The following is a 21,189-nucleotide window of genomic DNA, read 5'->3' as shown; positions in this document are numbered from 1 at the left end:
CCCCACCCGCGCGAGCTCGGCCCATCCCGCCTAACGGCTCCACCCCGGGGGCCCCGGAACGAGCGTGCGGAAGGTGGCAGCTGGCGTCGCGCGCCGAGCGCAAAGCCCTCGGAACACGCTCGCCGCCCGGGAACGTGCATAAACCCAGGCTTTCGCCCCTACTCACGTCGGGCACGCAGGCGCCGGGCGAAATTCAGGTTGCGGAGCCCGGGGAGTCGGGTCCTTCCCGCTGAACGGCACCAGCCGCGGGGACCCGGAAACTTGTGTATTGAAGCCGCGGGCGGGCGGGAGGGAGGGGAAAAGGGCGGGGGCGCGGTTGAGTTATGCGCGGTTTGGGGCGACATGTTCACCCGCCCTCTCCACGGCGCGCACACACACACACCACACACACACACAAACAGACTCCCTAAAATGGCGCACACAGCTCGGACCCGCTTCCCCGCACGGCCCTGGAAAAAACCGGGACGGTCGCGGCTGCCGGGCTTGAAGAGGGACTTGAAACACGGCTTCGACGCCGCTCTGCCCGTGTCGGCCGCCATCGGGAAAAACCTCCACAAGTTCCGCGAGCTGTTCGGGGAAAGCAGCGGCAGCAGCCTCAGCAGCAGTGAGGTAAAAAAATATATATTTATATTATTATTTTTTTTAAAAAAAAATCGTCGTCGAGGAGGGACTGAGGGGTGGGTGGGTGGGGGGGGGTAAAAAAAAAACAAATAACGACTCGGGGAGGGGAGAGGAGATTTTTTTTTATTTTAAAAAAAAACCGTGAGGGGAAAGTGCGAAGGAGTCGAGAGGGGGTGTGTGAGGGAGAGAGAGAGAGAGAGGGAAGAGGAGAAGGGGGGTTACACACAGCCCGTCTGACAGATGTGACGGTCAGAGAAGGGGAGGTGGCTGCGAAAGGCGGGCGCCTTCTTTGCCTTTAAAAACGGCTTTAATTTTTTCTCTCTTCCCCCCCCCCCACCTCAAAAGTTTTTTTTTTTTTTTTTTTTCGCGTCCTCTCAACCCGCAGCTCTCTGTCGGACGCGCATTTGTTTCCCTTGGCCTCCCCTCTCCCTCTCCCCCCTCTCCCTCTCCTCCTCTCCGCGCAAACACAAATACTGTAATTTTATTAAAAAAAACACACACACACACACACACCCACCCCCCGGCGCGGCCCCGAGCTGGAGTGTAACCTGGCTTTGCATTTCTAATCACCTGTTTGGCGGGCTTTCCTCCAGTGAGCGCCATCGTGCTCCCGAGGTGCCTTTTCAGAATTTCTCCTCCTTTTAAATCTCTCCTCTTACCCCCTTTTTCTCCATCTCTGGGACTCATTTTTTATGGCACTTATTCTCTCTACCCCGTCCCTTTTATGTCCCTCTCCCCGACCCCCCCCCCACGACACACACACACTCTCATACCCTGCAGACCCATCCGAACATTTTGATTTAGGTTCAGTTCAGTCGACTTTTTTTTAAAAAAAAAGCCTTCATAACCTTTGTTTTTGTGCGATTGCAAAAGTTGGGACTGTGATAGTGACTCCCTCCTTTTTGCCCACTTCTCTCCTGTGGGGCAGGTTTCACTGTGCCATGGATCTGTTTGCAATTTATGTTAATACTTGGTTCGTTCTCACTCGATTTGCTGGGCTTTGACTTACTCATATAAGTTTACTGTTATTTCTCAGCTCTGAGTGATTTGAGTGATCATGATTCTGATTGAAAATAAACTGCTGGGAGAAACATGCCTGCAAATAAGTGAATGACTCGTTTCGTGGTTTGTACAGTAATGACACAGAGCAACGATCACACTTATTGCAGTTAGCTTTTCTAAAGCAGCACCTTTTGAACAATTAGGGTATCATTCATCAGACCTTAAGACACCTTTAAGGCTTTTAGAAGTTGCAAATTTCTGCTGGGTACAACCAATGTGGCAAAAGGAAGGGCTTAACTTTCCTTAGCCCTTAACTTCTCTGTAGATGTAGTTTGTGACAGATTTGTTATACAACACATGGTCTGTAGGAGGCAGTACTTTCCAAATGGTAAACTCCAAGACCCTTTCCATGTGTCTACTTCTGTGTAATAACACATGGTAGTACACAAAAAGAATCACCATTAACATTATAAATTCTGCTGTCATTCATAGCATTTTGTAACAGATGTACTAAAAGATAGATGACTAATATTGAAATTAATTAATTTGTTAATTTGTCAACTAACTAAGCTTTTTTTAAAAAAAAATTGTTAACTACGTCCCAGTATTGACACTGACATGCTTCTTTTCTGAAATTGTTGCAGGGGTAACTGAAAAAATTAAATCAGTTCATTGATGTATAATCAATACACTCACCTTGTATCTGAAGTAGTGGGTCCACACAATGTGGAGTCCAACTACACATTTTTGGCATGTATTGCAGTGTTTTTTTAGGAAGGGGCAGTTGAGCAGGAAACTTACTAAACCGTTGATAGTTTGTTAGCATCAGAGGGGGGGCCTTGCATTGAATGTCATCAGTGTTAGCTCCAGTATTTATCTTGAAACAAATGGTTTAATATTACATTCCCCGACCTAAAATTATGTAAGGGTGGTATATTGTACTTGAAAGTGTCCAGAATTAAAAAAAATCCTAACTTTTGCATCTTAGCAAATGTGATCCTTCAATGCTAAAGAGTGAGTCAGGTTTTATCTTCAAGTGAAAGGATTCTGTGAATAATAAAATATTGTGGTAGCCAGGCTTACTGAAGTGAGGATGTGAGAAGCTGTGTCCCTATGGTATGCAGAGGTGTGTTGTACAGACAAAAGCGACTTTGTTGTGTGCAGTTGACTTATTTGGAGCATTGGGAGTTCAACTTATGCTCACAAACCCTGTGAGATTTAATTTCTCTTTCTGATCATGGAATCTCTAAGCTACTGTCTGAAAGCTGCTCTTCAGTATTGTGTTGGAATGAGAGCATGGACTTCTGAGCAGGTGGGATGGGTGAAATTCTCTAGCACAACATGAGTGTTTTTCTTTATGTTCAGCAGGATTAAAAAAACATTATTTAAATTCTGAGTTCTTACTTCCTAATGAAAATAAGCGAACAATTGATCTACAAAAAATCACTGCCATGTTTAATTTAACACATCACCATGTACCCATTTATTTTGTCCTGTTATTTGCAGCAATTTATTTCTATTATGCGGAATGCATAGGACAGGTACTCTGCCCGCTGAGACATAGTGTCCAAGCTCCTCCCTTCACATGTTGCCGGAGGCCTCGACAACGATTTATAACATTTCCAAAATGTTTTCTTCTCTTGATGTTTGACTTCTTTTTACTGCTATTTGCCTGCATGCATCTGAATACAACCATGTCCTTCATCAAAGGTTATTGGACAGCACTTAGGAGCAGCAAATTTAGCCCCCTTCATTCCACCGTCCATCAACCTAGGATTGAGGAGCAAATAAGGTTCAGTTGCTGCCTGAGTAAACTTACTGAGCCGTTTTGTACAAACCTAATTGCCGACTGAATGAATAACAAAATAATGGTAAATGTACTGAAATACTTGTGAGGTTTCACCTCCTGCTTTTATGAAGATTGCAAGCAGCCAGATTCCCCTTTTCTTCTTTCCTTTATTTCATGCATATTAAAAGATAAGGAACGTGAATTGGTTAATTTGCTGTCAAATTACATGAATAATCTATCAAAACCTTGTCATAAATGGTTGCTGCTGTGGTGAGATGTGACAGCTCAACAAATCCTTAATCCCTGTCACAACAGTAATGACGCGCAACTCCAAAAGGCCTTGTGGTGACTTTTGATTGACTAAGTTATTAGGTTTTGCTTTCCAATGTCCTTCCATCAAATAGCATAGTTTTCATTGGAACAGAGTTTGCTCTTGCTATCCATTAAAGAATTGTAAAAAGGCCTTGCTCCCTCCTACCTCTCCAACCTACTATCCCCCTACCTACCTGCCCGTATCTTCTGGCTCCGGTCTGCTCACCGCCCTACCATCGTTGGTCGGGCCTTCAGCCTCACAGCCCCGAGGCTCTGGAACTCCATCCCCAGTGCCTTCGCCTTGCTTCCTCCCTTTCCTCCTTCAAGCCCGGTCTCAAAACCTTTCTCTTGACCGTGCCTTCAGCTCCCCTCGACTCTTCCTCCTCCTCGCTCCCTCCCTTCCCTCCCCTCACCATTTCCCCCTCCTCTCTCCCTCCCTTCCCTCCCCTCACCCTGACCATTTCCCCCCTGCTCGGGTCATGACCCAACTGTGCAGCGCCTTGGGACGTCCTCCTGACGTGAAAGGCGCTCTATAAATGGAATCTTGTTGTTGTTGTTGTTGTTGTTGTAATGGAAAAGTGAAATTACTAGAGCTAGTAGTATGTGAAGATTTTGGAAAAAGCAAATGCAATTGATTTGGAGATGTATGAAAGAGAGGAAAGATATTGGCTTAACATGGAAGGATGTGTGTCTACAGACAGACCAAAATCTTTTCCTCTCCTACAGACCACATAAGAAAAGCTTTGCGGTTAAGTAGAGGATAGTCATTGGATACCATCATCAGCCTAGAAAGAGACTGACTAGAATGGATGGTCAGGTGAATCATTAGTACTGATTGGATAAATAATTTCTATCCCGTAGGATCTCTCTTATACCGCACTTCTTTCTTTGATGACCTAAATTTCATTTTGGTTTGACATTATTGTGCTGATGGTGATGATAATAATATAATAATCCTTGCATTTGATATAGCACTTTATCACGTTTTCGAGACTTCAAAAAGCATTTAGAAGATGTAGAAGATATGGTAAAAGATACAGTAGAAAATGTGGTGGTTCAAAATCTTTGATTACTTCAAAGGTTTCTATCTTGCACCATTTCAAATGTTACCCAATGTGCCTTTACTGTGCACTACCAGGCGGGATATGGATATCTAATGGGAATGCTTAACCATCTTGTCATGTATAGGTTATGCCATAGGCACTGTGGGCTGAATGTCCCCCATCTATTCCTATTTTACTAAGATCATTTTATTCTAGAAATTCCTAATGTCTCAGCAACATGTTTTACTGTCTGAAAACTATTGTATTCATTTGTTGCATATTTTATAGTTCATACAAACATGTTTGCAAATTTGCCCCATGTTTGCTTAGATTTTTAGCTTTGAAATTGTTGACGACAAGCATTATGCTTCTAGCAGTAACATTACCCTCTGTACCAGCAATTACTGCTTGGTGTCATCGCTACCGATTTACGCCAATGGCTGCTATGATAATACAGGAAGAGAAGATTGTTTATTACAATTGATATTGCATTACTGAATAACACAGCTGAAAGTAGTACCAATGAATGTTGTACGATGGATCTGAATTTTACAGTACTGAAGACCCTTTGCCTTATTGCATCCATTCCAGCTCTCTGAAAGAGGTACCTGTTTTCTCTCACTCTCATGTCCTTAAAAAGCTACAGTTAAAAAGTAGACTAAATAGCAGCTTTGTGGATTGCAGGGCTTGAACAATATTTGAGACCATGAATATAGCATTATTCATCTCTTATCTGAAGTATCCTATTAAGCAACAGTTTGCAGTTGCTACACACACTCATTTTGGAAAGAATAACGGTTTGCAACTACTCAAGTTTGTAATACTTTCTATTTGATGTAGTATTTTACTCTGATGATCCAAATCATATCTTCATTAGTTTTTTTTATTTCTTAGTATTACCCTTTAGCCTTCCTCCTGAAGTTGATGATGTGCTGAAGTACCTCCTGAAGTCCAGTGTCCTGCACTGTTTGAAGGTTCTCTTGTTCCCTGGCCAATGATTATCACAATATGTTTAACCTTGGAGAGAGAGGGGGGCCAGGTGTTATCACGATTAAGGATGTGCACACCCAATGATGGTGTACACATGCTTGATCGGGATATCCCCCACCCCCTCCAAGGTTGAGCAGGTTGTGATAATCACTGGCCAGAGACCAAGAGGCAAAGGTCACCCAATGATGATAGCAGTTCTGGCGGATAAATAGGCCATGGATGCTAAGGCCATTTATATTGATGCCACTGCCATCAAGGTTAAGATCAGACACTTCTGAACAGTGTTATAATCTCACGTAGGGCCCTAGTTTTGTGTGTGTGTGTGTGAGAGAGAGAGAGTGACATTGGTCCTTACCATCAGTCATTACATTATGTTCAGGAGGCCATAACTTTCCTAAATTTGTATTGATGTGTAAGCTTTGAGGTGTGTGACATAATACATTTCACCTGTAACTGATGACGTGTTTCATCTTCAGTATCTGTGCATTTTCATTGAATGAATATAAAAAAGCAACCAGAAGTAACTAGGCAACCAAAGCTGGAACGTTCCACTCGGCGGATAGCCAAGATTGAGATACTTTCCAACTTTGAACTGAAAAACAAAGTGACTTGGCAGCTTGTAAGGAGCAGAATGTTTCTCCCTCCATCATTGTGTTTTTCCTTTCCTACTTCAGATCTTCCCTGCCCTACAATCCTCACTCCAGTTGCTATTTGCTTTTTTCATCACTACCTATCGTGCATCAAACTGATGCCCAAAGCAGGTGTTAAAGTATTTACAGTAAATACTAGGGAATAAGATTTTATTGTTATCTAGTTTTCAGGGGGTTTCTTTCAGTCAACTCGGTTAATCTAGCTTTGTAAAAATGGTTACTTTGCTCAATATGAGATTTTGTTCTGTCGGTCCCAATGCCTCTTCTGACTATCCCAGTAGATTGCTAATAAATACACTGAAACTAATGCAATTATATATTTCACTCATGGAAACCAGGAAAATGTATCTTGTGCCCAACCTTTCCCTCAAAATTCTCCTTATCTATCGCCCCCCCCAAGCCCTCCCCCAACCTCATCACCGACATCTTCCCTTTCCCTTTGCTCCGAACCCCTCGTCATCCTAGGTGATTTCAACCTTCATTTCACCCCCCCAGCTCTACCTCAGCCCTTAACTCCTCTCTCAACCCCTCCCTCCACATCTACTCCGCCACCCACGTCTGTGATCATCCCCTCGACCTTGGGGTCTCACCATCTCGGACCTCGCCATCATCGACAAAGCGATCTTGGACCATCACTTCATCTCTGTTAACTCCTCAATCCCTCTCCCCACCGCCATCCAACCACCTCCATCTCCTACCGCCCCTGAAAAAAATTCCCCCCCCCATCGGCTGCCTTGGAGTCATCTGAACTCCTTCCCCTCTGGGTTTCCTCCTGTAGTGACCTATTCTCCTTGGCCATTCTTCTCCACAGCTCCCTCTCCTCCACTCTCGATTCCCTTGCTCCCCTCTTCTCAAACAGTCTCCTATTTGTGTAAGTCACCATGGTACGCCAGCCACCTTCACTCCGTTAAAGCACAGGTGCATGCTGTTGAATGCACCTGGCTTAAATCAAACATAATGATCTGGCTGAACCTTATCAAATCTTAACGCTCTGCCCTCGCCTTCGCTAAATTGTTGTCCTACTCCAAGGCAATCTTGGAGGCCAAGAACAACCCCAGGCTTCTTGACTCTGTCACCAACCGGCTCCTCCGCCCACCCCTCAAGTTTTTTTNACATCCCGGCCTCTACCTATCCCTCCATCCACACCTTCAATCCTGTCTACCACTACTCTCTCACCACCACTATAACCCGCATGAAACCGAGCACCCGCTCCCTCGACCCCATCCCTCCCTAACCGAGCACCCGCTCCCTCGACCCCGTCCCTACCTAACCTTACCTCCCCGCTCCACCTCCTTGCCCCTCTAATCACAGACATCATAAACCTCTCCCTGTCCATTTAAAAACAGCCATCATCACTCCTATCCTTAAAAAAAACTTCCTGGACCCACCTCTGCTCTCAAACTACTGCCTCATCTCCAACCTCCCTTTCCTCTCCAAAGTCTTGGAATGAATTGTTGCTTCGCTCTTCCCTCTCCCGCGACTCTCTTCACGAGCCCTTCCAGTCGGGTTTCCGTGCCGCCCACAGCACCGAAACAGCCCTGGTCAAAGTGACAAATGATATTCTGCCCTTCTGCGACTGGGGCTCCCTCTGCCTCCTCTTCCTTCTTGACCTCTCTGCTGCCTCTGCCACCGTCGACCTCTATCCTCATCAACCCCCTCTCCTCTCACCTCAATGGCTGTGTACTTGACTGCTTCAGATCGTACATCTCACACCGCCTTCACTTCATCTCCACTGCCTCCTCTTCCTTCTTGACCTCTCTGTTGCTTCGCCACCGACAACCTCTATCCTCATCAAGCCCCTCTCCTCTCACCTCAATGGCTGTGTACTTGACTGCTTCAGATCGTACGTCTCACACCGCCTTCACTTCATCTCCACAAATGGTTTCTCCTCTAGCCCCCGCACAGTTTCTTGGGGCATTCCTCAGGGCTCTGTCCTTGGACCCCTCCTGTTCAATATCTATATGCTTCCTTTTGGTGACATCATCCACAGACATGGGGTCAACTTCCACATGTATGCGGATGACACCCAACTCTACCTCTCTGTCTCCACGCTTAACTCCAGATCCACTGTCAGAATGTCCTGAATGAGAGCTAATTTTCTTCAGTTGAACGTCAACAAGACCGAGGCTCTCCTGATCGGCTCCCATTAGCGCCTCCACCCCTTAGGTGTTGACAGCTTCACCATCCATGGATGCACACTCCATCTTGTTAAGCCGGTCTGGAACCTTGGCGTCTTGTTTGAGCCTCAACTATCATTTCAACCCCACATCTGCTCCATGACCCGCTCTGCTTTACCCCATCTCTGTAACATCGTCCGGCTCCGCCACCGTCTCACACCACAGGCCGCCGAACCCTCATACATGTTTTCATTACATCTCGGCTTGACAATGCAAACTCCTTGCTTGTCCCCAACCTCCCCAACTCCTCCCTCGATAGGCTGCAGATCATTCAGAACTCTGCAGGCCGTGTCTGGTCCCACAGCAGGCTCTGCAACCCTATTATCCCCATCCTCGCTCGACTCCACTGGCTTCCCATCACACAGAGAATACAGTTCAAGATCCTGGTCCTCACCTTCAAAGCCCTCCATGATCTTGCTCCCTTCTACCTCTGCAACCTCTTAACCCCAACCATCCTGCTCGCTTCCTCCGCTCAGCGGGCTCCGGCCTGCTTCACGTTCCCCCATCTCGCTCGCCCAACTATTGGCGGGCAGGCCTTCTGCGACTCTGCCCACACACTCTGAAGCTCGCAGTCCCACCGCCTTACCCCCTTCCTTGCCTCCTCCAAGACCCATCTCAAGATCCTCCTCTTCAACCGTGCTTTCGATCACCCTGCTTCCCCTCCCCTGCCCTCCACCCTTCCCAATCCCGACCCCCAGCACAGGTCCGAAACACTGACTATCCAGCGCCTTGGGAGATCCTCCCAACGTGAAAGGTGCTATACAAATGTAATTTTGTTGTTGTTGTTTAATGTAATGACGCCCAGATTTTTTGCTGCGTTTGCCCACTTAAGTATCTCTCATTCACTCTTCGACAAGTTTTTATTCAGTGTATTGTTTACTTCCAGTTTGTATTTGCTATAGACTGTGAGTCAGGGTTCCTGCTGAGTGACATTTGGATTCATATTCTCATGAGGCTGATTTATGTTTGTTTATTGAGATTCAGAAGATCTTCCACTGAAGGACTATAAAGAGGTTATCTGTTGATGTCTTGGTTCCTGGCAGCTGGCGCACGCACATACATCGTATTTGTGGTGATGCTAGAGGGTGAATAAGTAGCAAGTCCTCCTTTACTATAGGAACTTTGTGTTACAGAGGAAAGATTGGTAAAAGGAGATGAAATAAGGCCCAAGTGGACCTTTGCTTTTCTCTAGGTGCTGTAGTATTATAGCTGAACACTGGATACCACAATCGTGAACTTTGCACCTAGTTGCTATATTACTCCACAAGTTTTTATCAGCAATAGACATTAAATATCAATAATGGGAGTATATCCGATTATTCAGTTCTATTTAAGGTTAGGTGGCCAATACTTACTTGTTTTTGTGCAGGGATGACCAGTTGGTTTCAAGTGATAGAAAATTTGTATAAGATACAAAGGAATGTTCAGGAGAGGAATGTACTGCAACCGAGGTGTTTGCTCAGTGTTGATGTGTCTTGATCTTGTTTGAAAAATCTGGTTACCAAAAGCTCGTCTGCTTTTATTAATGGATTACATTCTTGCCTGCCTGATAAATTTGTGCTTCTTCACTGGTGCTTATGCTTATGTAGTGAAAAGCTTCTGCAATTTGATCCTTTTTATAAGAGATGATAGGTGTGACCCAACTGCAGAAAATGTTTGCTCCTAGAAGTCAGTTCATAGATAGTTGCTATAGTAGTGTGTAGTGTATGTTGGTGCAATTTGCTTTTACTGTAATTAATTACAGACGATCACTAGAAATATCTGCAGTGTTGACATGATCATTAATCCTTCAGGGTTTGTGCATCAGTGATCCATAGTTTATTGATGTCTGTTCATGCAAAAACCTGAATAAAACCTCTAATCGTAGAATTTTAAATGCCCTGGAGGGAAGCTACAGCCTAATAGCTAGGTTACAAAGTGTAACAAGGTTTGATTTGGTTGAACATTGTTCCATTGTTTCACCCACAAAGTATACAGTCAATTTACTTATATTCTGTGAAGCTCTTTGAGACATCTCGAAGATGTGATCAAATGCAAGGATTATTATTATTGTTATCATCTGAACCCCTTTGTTAGATTACTTTGTTGTAATCACACCTATTACTTTATCTGTGTTCATGGCATGAAATAAGTATAATTTTAATTTGCGAGCAAGTGTTTTCTCTGGGTATTGGTACCATAGAGGTTGGCTGAGTGAACTAACCAATTAGTTTAAGATCGTGAAGTAGCAAGAGAGTGGGATTAGCCTAAACTGATCATATGTAGTAAAACTTCATCATAGACTTGATGGACTGAGTGGCCAGTTTCTAACAAGAGGTTTGTCAACTGGATTTTATTTGGATGGCTGAGGTTGATTATTGTTAGTAGAATGAAACAATTTAAATGCTACAGATTAATTTTGGAATCGTGATTTGTGTATGGAACCAGTTCCTAAAGTCTGGATTGCATTCATTAGTGAGGATATTGCTCTTCTCTCTTGAGCAAAATTTTCCAAGTTGGTGACCTCTTTTAGGAACGTGGTAGCGATATTGTTAGCTCAATACAGAAGCGTTGCATTCTGTGTGTGAGACGGTATGTTTCTTCTATATATGCACTCTCACTTACACGTTTGTTCGCGCGCGCACGTACACTCTATATCTACCATGTAGCTCTCACAGGATGTAAACAAATGCCGCACAGAACCAGATCAAAGCAGATGAGTCTGCTACATGGAGGACGACTCCCCTATTGTGGGAATTGTCGACACCACTGCCCACACCAAAAGACTCTGCTTTTAGCCTGCTATGAGCTAAAAAAAAAGCTGTTTTGCATTGATTTTGTAAACAAGTCTAGTTCCTTAATTTGCACTAACAATACTGCCATTGTAGTTTAAATCTAGTTTGAAATTCATCCCTGATATGCATATTTCAGAGAAGAATTTTAAACCAGATTTAGACTACATTGAAGAATTTGACCCGTAAAATATAATCAATTTACTTTACAATATATTCTGTGAAGCATTTTGAGATGTCTTGAAGACGTGATAAGGTGCTATATATGTTCAAATGCAAGGATTATTATTATTGCTTTAATGTGCATGTGGGTTCCTGCCTGTATGCAATCACTGAAATATGGCTTAAATTAAAATACAGAATCAGAAGCAAAGTTGCATTGTTTTTCTACAGATTAGGTTAAGATTTGTAATTCAGTCGCAAAACATTTGAAGGAATTATTTTATGATAGTTACAATAGAAGTTACTAGAGATTTGGTGCCATTTGGAGTCTTACTCAGCGGGAAAATGTATTGCATACAACATCATATAATTTTCAATCAGATACTGATTTGTATTGTTTTACTTTTGGGACATGATTAATAGTCTGTAGCAAATGCAGACTGTTTCAAATACTGAATAAGTAAATCTTTTTGATGCAGTATTCTAGATGAAAAGCTATTTGTAAAACGTATGAGGAATAAAACGTTTTTTTTAAGTACATCTATAATGGGAAATACCCCTATTGCAAAAATGAGACAACAAGTGATTAAAAAGTAATTGCGATTAGTCATTTCCTGCACCCACTCTAATCTATCTTGTAGCTATATATATCTCTAAGTTGTCTTATTGTCCACAATGGGCATTCAGTGAATAATATGCATGCTTTATATGCAACTTGGTACATAATTTCTAAACTGATTGGGTACAATAGGCACATAAGGAAACTTCTTTAGACAAGTGCAAGTAAGACATTAGAAGGCTTCAAAATCTTAGCATGAATTATTCTGAACATCTACAACATACTTCCCTTGTACTAGATATCAGTTGGTCTTTGATAACCTTACTACTTCTGCAAGACCCGACTTCATATGTGCTCTCTCCTTACCCCCCTTCCAAAAAAAGTACTGATTATGTTCAAGGTGGTAACAATCCATATAGTATGACAGGTGAGAAGAGTGCTATCAATATATAATGCTGTAATTATTTTAAAAGGTGTAATACAACAGATTACATTTGTATAGTGCTTTTTGCGTCGCGAGGACGTCCCCAGGCCCTGGACTATCAAGGATTTGTAATGAGTAAATATGTTATGCGCCTTGACTTGGATGCCTGGCATACTGTGTCCAGTAATGTGTGTGGTAGTTGAGAGTGAGGCTCTTGAGACTGTGCATGGCTTGTTTGACATCACGGAAACAAAGCGACAAAAATAATTCCAACGCATTTCTTTTCAGAATTTTCGATGCTTAAAGTGGAATGTTGCATGCAGTGAGAAGAGATTCAACCTGGCTGTACGCAAAGAAAAAAGTTATCCTCAAATTATGTGACAACCTTACTACCATTTCGCCCACAAAAGTCAATTCATTTCACAGTATTATGCCGTGAAGCACTTTGAGACATCTAGAAGACGCGATAAGGCGCTATATCAGATGCAAAGATTATTATTATTATAATGAGCTATGTGCTGTTCCCAGCAGGTTATTGAGCATTTTGGTCTTTACAGCGAGCTCCTTTAAACGCTTGTTCGGGCACACACACCAAGATATCATTGCATTTGTCAAATGGGAAACAGTAACCAGGACAGGGATTTTAGAGGCTGAATTTATAGCCTTTTATGGGTGAGGTTAAGGCTTGAAGCTGCTTGAAGCCTGACATATGTTGAATTGTTTGTAGGAGGGCTCCTTTATTCCACTACTGGTTGTTCCTGTTTTCACACTTCTTTGAGCCATGGTTTGGTGTTTTAATGCCTTGAGGCCAAAATGTTTATTACTGGATAGCAAATGTGTATATTGTATACTCAGCAAAGTGAATCCCAATTATTCGATGGCATCCAATTATGAAGTGTTTTTTGCATTGGCTAGATCACTCCTGCTATGACATCTATGTTGCATGTAGTTAATCTTACTGTGACTGCAAACATATAATAGTAAGGTAGCATTTAATTTTGGGGTTTCTCCTGATGTTTGTAAATCGAAGCTTTAGTCTTGTGGTTTAATGTTCTCAACTAAATTACAGTATTGCCTCAACATACACTGCTACCCATGTGTTAATCTTTGTGTGTTTAGCTTCTGAGGATTTGGTTTACTTTGCATCCATTTGATTGTGATGAGTTTCACTCCGTCTCCTGGGTTTTCATGCCGTTAAAGAAATTTATGCCATGAGTCCTTGTTTGGAGATTGCCTGAGCCTAAGGAAAGCCAGCCTGGTAGGACAGTTGTTTTCCTATTTACAATTGAGATCCTATTTTGGTTTTAAATGTGGATTGTATATGAGCAAAGGATATATTTTCGAAATTGCATAATCTTTGTAATTGCCCTAAAGGTGTCCAAATAGAAATGGGTGACCCTGTCCAGTTTAGCCGTTGTCTCGTCTCTGAGATTATTGTCGTGATGCCACCGTCCAGGGTTATACAACACTGCCTCAAATTGACAACCTTTTTTTTGTTTTTAATGGGTTTTAAGGAGTTAAGCAAAAAATCTTGCTGTCTTAATTTTTTGGGGTTAGCTGGTGTCTGACAAATGTGGAAACCCATCACCGTTGCTTAAGAATCTCCAAACCAAACTGAGAATTCCATGCATTCCACCTACACATGGAAATCCTAGAGAGATTGTTGGAATGGAATGCGCACTCTCTTCCTTGAGGGATGCATCCTGCTTAATTCCGGAAAGTATTAGGAGCAGGTTGGCAAGAGCCAAAAGCTTCAGGCCTCCAGAGTGTGGATTGGGGTACTGCTGGAAGCTAACCAGCTAAAACCGCATAGCTTGCCATTGATCTTTGCTGCCTGACTGTACAAAGCAGACACAGTCGGCAGCTTATTGTCCCTGTAGCTAAGTAGGATTTTCCCGTTTGCGGCACTCTGCTTTTTCCCCACCCATACAAAGATGCTGCAGCTTCTGCTTGACACCTCCCTGATTTGCCATGCCATTCAGGGAAATGTAAGGACCGTCTCGCAGGCCTTTTTCTGAACTGCGTATTCAGTGATTCCTAAAGCATGGGCTGGTTTCCTGTTGCACTCTCTCTCTTTCCCCCCCTCCCCACCCCCCACTTCCTGCTTCTACTCGTTGCTTCCCTCTAATGGCAAAGATGAGAATTTTAAGAGTGGTCCACAGAATATACAGAACATCTAAGAGTACCATGCTGTTTCATGGTTTCATCCAGTCGTTTGAATGCTGTGTACATAAACATCATCAGGTGTGTGCTTATGAAAAAGTGTCTGTTTAGTGAAATCCAAGCGCTCTGCCCCACATGAAGGGCACTCTATAAATGCAAGTAGTTGTTGAAATATAAATCTTGCCTTTCTTGTAAAATCACCTGCATACCTTATATCTAAGATGTTGGTGAAGCTAATAGAAGGATAATAGAGGTGTTGAAAGGTATCTACAAGAAGCAAGTTATGTGCAATGGCACATTGCTAAATTGGTAGCTAGCTTTTACATGTTTACCTACAGTTCGTGTGAAGCAAACATGAAGCACCACGGAGAAGTGAAAAGAGTTTCATTTAAAGCCAAGGGGCAGTTTAAATGGTCCAGGATCCTGCCCTCCGAGAAGAGCGCTATATAAATGCAAATTATTGTTGTTATTGAGGTGCCCTCTGCATAGAAGGTCAAAGTGCGAACCTGGGTATGTGTGAGGTGGGGGAGAGTGGTGAGGGGTATGAGGCACAGAAAAAANGACGTCTGGGTTTCTGAACTGTATTTAATCTCTTTATTTCTTCTGAACTCCCACTTGCCTCCTGAGCTGCTGCCTCCTCCCTAGGTTGAACTAGTTTTCAACCCAATTACTTGGTTATACAGTATATGTAAATCTAAACCATCCATTTGGATAACTAGATTATCAGGCACTTATTGCTAGCTTATATTTTTAGACTGTTTTGTTCTTACGGGAGATCTTGTTTATCCCTGGAAGGAGTCCAAGAATTTTTTTAAAACAATGCATGAGAATTTGACTTTGATTGTTTCATTAATCAGTTGTCTAATTGATTACTGAAAAATGTTTGGCAGAGTCTCAAAAGGTTCTTTTGCTTCTGTTGGAAGTGTGGTTGGATGTAGTTAATGATTTGCCTGGAGATTTTCATATTTTTTAAAATCTTATTTTGTTTTTTTCAGGATGAACAGTTTTCAGGTTTCTGTTCAGATGATAATGGAGTTCGAAGTCCCACAAGATGTCACTTCAGATCCCAGAGAGGTAATGCTTCCATTTACATTTTGTTTACATTCTGGAGAAAAACCCTGTTAATTAGAAGCCCTCCCAACTCGTCTTCCTCAAAGTTCAAATGTGGTTTGAGGACACTGATTTTATTAATCTTGTGAATTCATTTTCAAAATAAATTTTTAAAATATAATAAATGTAATCCTTGCATTTGATATAGTGATTTATCATGACTTTGAGACGTCTCAAAGCGTTTCACAGAATATACTGTAAAGTGAATTGACTGTATATTTTGTGGGTGATATATTTTTATATTGCACAGAACAGTTGTTCACAAGTATCAGATTATAGCCCAAGAATAATAATCGTGGAGCCCTGTAGCTTAGTGGTTGGAGCTCACGCCTCGCAAGCGAGTGGACCTGGGTTATATGACTAGTCTATATGGAAAACATAACAATCCCTCCAAAACTATAAACAGTAATAAATTGGTCATTTTCAAACTACAACTGTTTGTGGGACATTGCTGTGCGCAATTGGCTGCCGCGTTCGCCCACAAATATACAGTCAATTCACTTTACAGTGTGTTCTGTGAAGCGCTTTGGGACGTCCTCCCGACATGAAAAGCGCTATATCAAATGCAAGGATTATTATTAAACAACAGTTCACACTAACAGCTGTCAGTCTTATTTACGCTTTCAGCCATACATAAGAAAGATAACTCAACCTGTCCAGTTTCTTCCAATTTCTATGCCCTATTTCGGTACAAATCAAACCAATTATTACCACCTCAAACCTATATGATCCGCTATCTGCAGAATCGACAGGTGTATCCCATGATTGCAGGCATGAAGATGTTATTTGTTGTGCTTAATTTAGCTCCTATCACCTACATGGTCTTATAATTCTATACAGCGATATTACAAGCTGAGGCATTTAAAAATTTATTGGTTCACGTACTGTGAATCAGTGAAGGTATTTTTCCTCATTCCTTGCTTTGCGGAAGTGGTGGTTAGGATCAAGACGACCAGGCCTACTCTATTCCCCATCGCTGTAATTGGCTGTCCATGCCTCCTGCAAAAAATAGCCTTAAAAAAAATTTAAAATAATAATTTGGTCAGTCAATCCACAACTGTTTGTGGGACATTATTGTGCACAATTGGCTAACTCATTTCACCCACAGAATATACAGTCAATTCACTTTACTGTATATTCTGTGAAGCACTTTGAGACCTCGAGTCTGTGTGAAGTCAGTCTAATCTTTGATGGTAGTTGGCTACTGTTTCAAAGGAGAAAATATGTTGTGTTGATGTATTGGTTGGAATGTGCTCACCGCTTCTTAATTTAAAACTAAATTGTTTCTTTTTTTTAGTCAAATCACCTCAAAGAAAACTTCGAGGAAGACAAAGGACGTTTTCTTCTCAGAGTTCGGACGCGCCCTCAGATTCGTCCTCTGCCCTGTCCCCTCCAACCAAGCCAGACGTGAAGCCAGCGATCAAAGACAAGAAAGCTGATGTAACGGGTGGGGAGAAGAGGAGGGGACGACCGCCCACATTAAGCAATCCAAAACTCCAGCTTTCACAGGATAAGAAAGAGCCTGCTAATGGGAAAAGCGAGAAACCCAAAAAGGAAAAAGAGAAGAAAGTGAAGAAGAAACCCTCCTCGCTGCTGCAGCAGGCAACGAAGATCAAGAAGTTGAGAGCCGTCAAACTGTCGCCTTTGCAGTCTAGGCTTAAAAATGCTAAACTGCAGATTAACAGCAAAGGAGGTAAAATCGAGAGGAGAAGAGGGAGGCCGCCGTCCTCAGAGCGCTTGAAAACAGTCCCCAAACTTCTAGTTTCGCCTCAACCCAAGAAACAGAAGCGCCCTCGTAAAGAGAAGGACACTACGCCGTCGCCAAAACTGGCGGTGACCAAGGACATGAAGTCTGTTGACAGGCGGAGGCCTCAGAGGCTAACAAAACCAGTCCGCGTTGTTCCAGTCACTAAAAGGACTGATGCGACCATCGCAAAACAGCTTCTCCAGCGAGCCAAGAAGGGAGCCCAGAAACGGATGGAGAAAGAAGCTGCAAAACTGCAGGAAAGCAAAGGCAGACCAAAGATGGCATCACCTCAACTCAAAAACATTCGTCAGTTTATCATGCCAGTCGTCCGTGCCTTTTCCTCACGAGTCATCAAGCCCCCCAAAAGGTTCATTGAAGATGACAGTTACATTCCTCCAATTAAAGTACCACGACTGGAATCCACTCCGACCGGCAGGTTTACCTCTATTTCATGTGGTTCCAGTGAGAAATCCAGTGCCGTTTCGCAACATTCTTCACAGATGTCCTCTGATTCATCCAGATCCAGTAGCCCCAGTGTCACCTCCACTGATTCTCAGGCCTCCGATGAAATGCAGACTCTTCCCGAAGTAGCGAGCCAACCCGCAGAGCTGCACGGCTTAAACGCCTCACAGTCTGGTGAAGCGGGAGGAATGGACAAGAAGAGTCCGCGGTTTTCGATGGCCGAGAGAAGCGGCTCAGCGAGCAAGAAAGCGTCCACTTCCTCACCACAGCCCACGTCCTCCTCTCCGCCGCCACCCCTACTCTCACCTCCCCCTCCACTGCAGCCCACATCAAACCTGTCCGATCACTCCCCGTGGCTGCTGCCTCCAAGGATACCGTTGGCAACCCCCTTCATTGCACCGGCACCCTTGCCGGAGAAACGCAAATCAATCTTGCGTGAGCCGACATTCAAATGGACATCTCTAAAGAATCTGCGGCCGGAATCCCAGTACTTTTCCTCGGCAAAGTACGCCAAGGAGGGGCTGATCCGCAAGCCAATCTTTGACAACTTCCGGCCATCGCCGTTGACTCCAGAGGATGTGGGCTTGCCTTGCAGGTTCCAGGGCTCCTCCTCACCCACCGCTCCAGCTCGCTTGTTCTCTTCGCTTCATCCCACGTCCAGATTCGACACTCACAAGAGAAGCCCCCTCCTCCGCGCTCCCAGATTCACTCCCAGCGAGGCTCACTCCAGAATCTTCGAGTCTGTTACCGTACCTTCGCCTACAGTCAATCTTTCCTCTTCAGTCGCCTCCTCGAGGAAAGGGCATTCCTCTCGTAAGAAGAAGAAAGAGGTGCATATTGTGAGTCGTATTGATCCTAAATCTCCTTCACACTCCATGAGAACCCGAAGCGGTCGCCTCATTTCTACAGATTTATCATCAATCACTCCACAGACCTCTGTAGCTTCCTCACCACCTGTACGTTGCATCATACCTGGTGCCTTAACGCCCCCTCTGTGTAGTTTGGCACAATCTGAAGGAACAGTCAAGGATAAAGATGGTAGAACAAGGTTGTTGACTAGACAGACCAGCACTCCGGGGGAAAGTTTCCCTGCAGACTCAGCCAGCCCGCCCTCTCCGCTATTCCCATTGCTGGCAACCAGTATCCAGAAGGATAAGGCAAAGAGCAAAGACAAGCCGGTTGAAAATTTACCCAAAGAAAAGGATGCTGAGAGAGGGAATGAGAAAGACCGGGACAAAGAAAAGGAGAATAAGCGAGAATCGAGAAAGGAGAAGGAAAAGAAGGTTCAGAGTAAGGGCACTGAGGTACCCAGTGCTGTCTCTTTGTTCCTGTTTCCCAGAGCAGTAGATGAAGAAAGAACTTCCACAGAGGATGTAGCTGCCTCGTCTTCAACGAAAAAGGTTCCGGGGAGGACCAAGAAGCCTCATCCTACTGAAAAAGGTGCAGCAACGCTGGGGGACGGTGCTTTAGCGTTGTTGGACGTGACGCCTGTGAAGAATAGAATCCCAAAGAAAGGCAGAGCAGCATCTGAGAGGGTAGGACCTGCGAAGGGCGACCCTGAAAACAGTGGAGTTGCTGCCACTGGTAACAAAGATGGGTCTCTTCAGCATTCGGTGATTACTTCTATCCTCTCGTCAGGCCCTCTTAAGCACTCTGCTCCCGCTATCAGCAGCATGCTGACACAAGCAGACAAGATGCCGACCACTGATAAACGAGTGGCCAACCTGCTGAGAAGGGCCAAAGCGCAGCTCTGCAAGATTGAGAAGAGCAAGTCTTTGAAAGTTACCGACCCTACGAAATCCCAGGTAATGTCTGTCTGGAATGTTGGAAAAGACGAATAGAACAAACTTCTAGAAAGTGGTGAGATTGCACACTCATCTGGTAGTTTCAGCCTCTTATCTCTGGTTTTGATCTGCACGCTTCAATTTTGGTGATGATTAATTTTGATGGGAAATTAATCTCTTTGTTTTACAGACAGCCAGTGTTCTCAGGACTTGCACACAACCAAAAAACACTTCCATATAAAACAAAAGGGTAAATCCTCCTTCATGGGGCATGTTGGGAAGGATAGGCACATTTCTGTGTGGTTGCTATTAGTCTTGTGACAAGATTTTGGTTTGATCCCAGTTTCTCAAATCCATAATTGTAAAATCAAAGGGCTTCAGTAGGAGTTGAGTACATACCACTCCAACAGGTCTGTCCTGGCTCATCATGGAATGAAAGTGGTATGAGTGGTTTCTAGGCTACGTTTGTAACTGGTTTTCTCTAGTTTCCAAGGTAACGTACGCTGCCCTTGGTTTTAAATCTCCCGTCTAGTGAGAGATTCAGCCTTTTTGAAGCTTAAATAGTTTCATGACTTATTTGCTTCCTTATGTATAGTCCTTGGGTTGTCTGTGATTGGATTTCACTATTGAGAAGACAATGGGAGCAGCGTTTTTTAAGCTCCAACTCACTGCGGGTTTGAGGTGAACCCAAGGTTAACTGCTTGAGTTAGTTTTGTTCTTCGACGTTCTGTGATTTGAGAGTTCATGTTAAGCCTTCCCGATATGTGACTGGATGATCTTTTGAGTCCAGATGCCCTGTGCTGTGTATTAGGTAGGTAAGTCTCTCTTACCTTCTTGGAGTTGTTTGACATGTGGTGTAGTTCTAAGGCTAAATGTTCTTGCGAGCTAGGACTTTTATTAAATGTGTAGAGATGCAACTACTTTCAACAGTGCAGTGCAGCATTCTGGTGCAATATCCTCAGTGCTACTGGATAGGTGCTCAAATCGATGGAAGAACGGTATGGTGGATAAGAGGCAGATGTATGCCTCCCTGTTCTTGTGCATGTATAGGCAGCTTCCGTAGATACAAGCCAGCCAGGCTGAAGTTAATGTAAAAGGGTTAGTTAGCATTTGAAGAGAACGAAAGCTGACTGAGACATCAGTTCAGTTTCAAGCATTAAATATCAATGTACCATTTCTGTTCTGGATTCTGGACAGGTTTTAGCATGCTGGAACAGACCTTTGAATCTTCTTTATAGGAACAATAGGAACAGACCATTCAGTCTCTTGAGCCTGTTCCACCATTCTATTAGATCATGCTGATCTGCACCTCGACTGCAATTACTGCCCTTGGCCCGTATCCCTCGATATCTTTAAACCAGAGACAAAATACTGCAGTTGCGGGAAATCTGAAATAAAAACAGAAGTTGCTGGGAACACTCAG

At 43.6% G+C, this 21,189-nt stretch overlaps 1 protein-coding gene across 1 annotated transcript in view; it reads left to right on the top strand.

Moving 5' to 3' along the window:
- The first annotated feature begins 318 nt into the window (after positions 1 to 318).
- kmt2a (lysine (K)-specific methyltransferase 2A) overlaps positions 319 to 21,189 on the top strand; it is a 55,118-nt gene continuing 34,247 nt past the window's right edge. Inside the window, exons 1-3 of the mRNA XM_007896149.2 lie at positions 319 to 609; positions 15,659 to 15,737; positions 17,071 to 19,787. Coding sequence (XP_007894340.2) covers positions 343 to 609; positions 15,659 to 15,737; positions 17,071 to 19,787 — 3,063 coding nt within the window. The 5' untranslated portion in view covers positions 319 to 342. The remainder of the gene's footprint in view (positions 610 to 15,658; positions 15,738 to 17,070; positions 19,788 to 21,189) is intronic.

The sequence above is a fragment of the Callorhinchus milii genome, unplaced genomic scaffold (assembly GCF_018977255.1).
Source record: "Callorhinchus milii isolate IMCB2004 unplaced genomic scaffold, IMCB_Cmil_1.0 Scaffold25, whole genome shotgun sequence".
In the NCBI taxonomy this organism is placed as follows: Eukaryota; Metazoa; Chordata; class Chondrichthyes; order Chimaeriformes; family Callorhinchidae; genus Callorhinchus; species Callorhinchus milii.
Note: the sequence above shows the minus strand (reverse complement) of the source record. Positions and strands in the feature narration are given on the sequence as shown.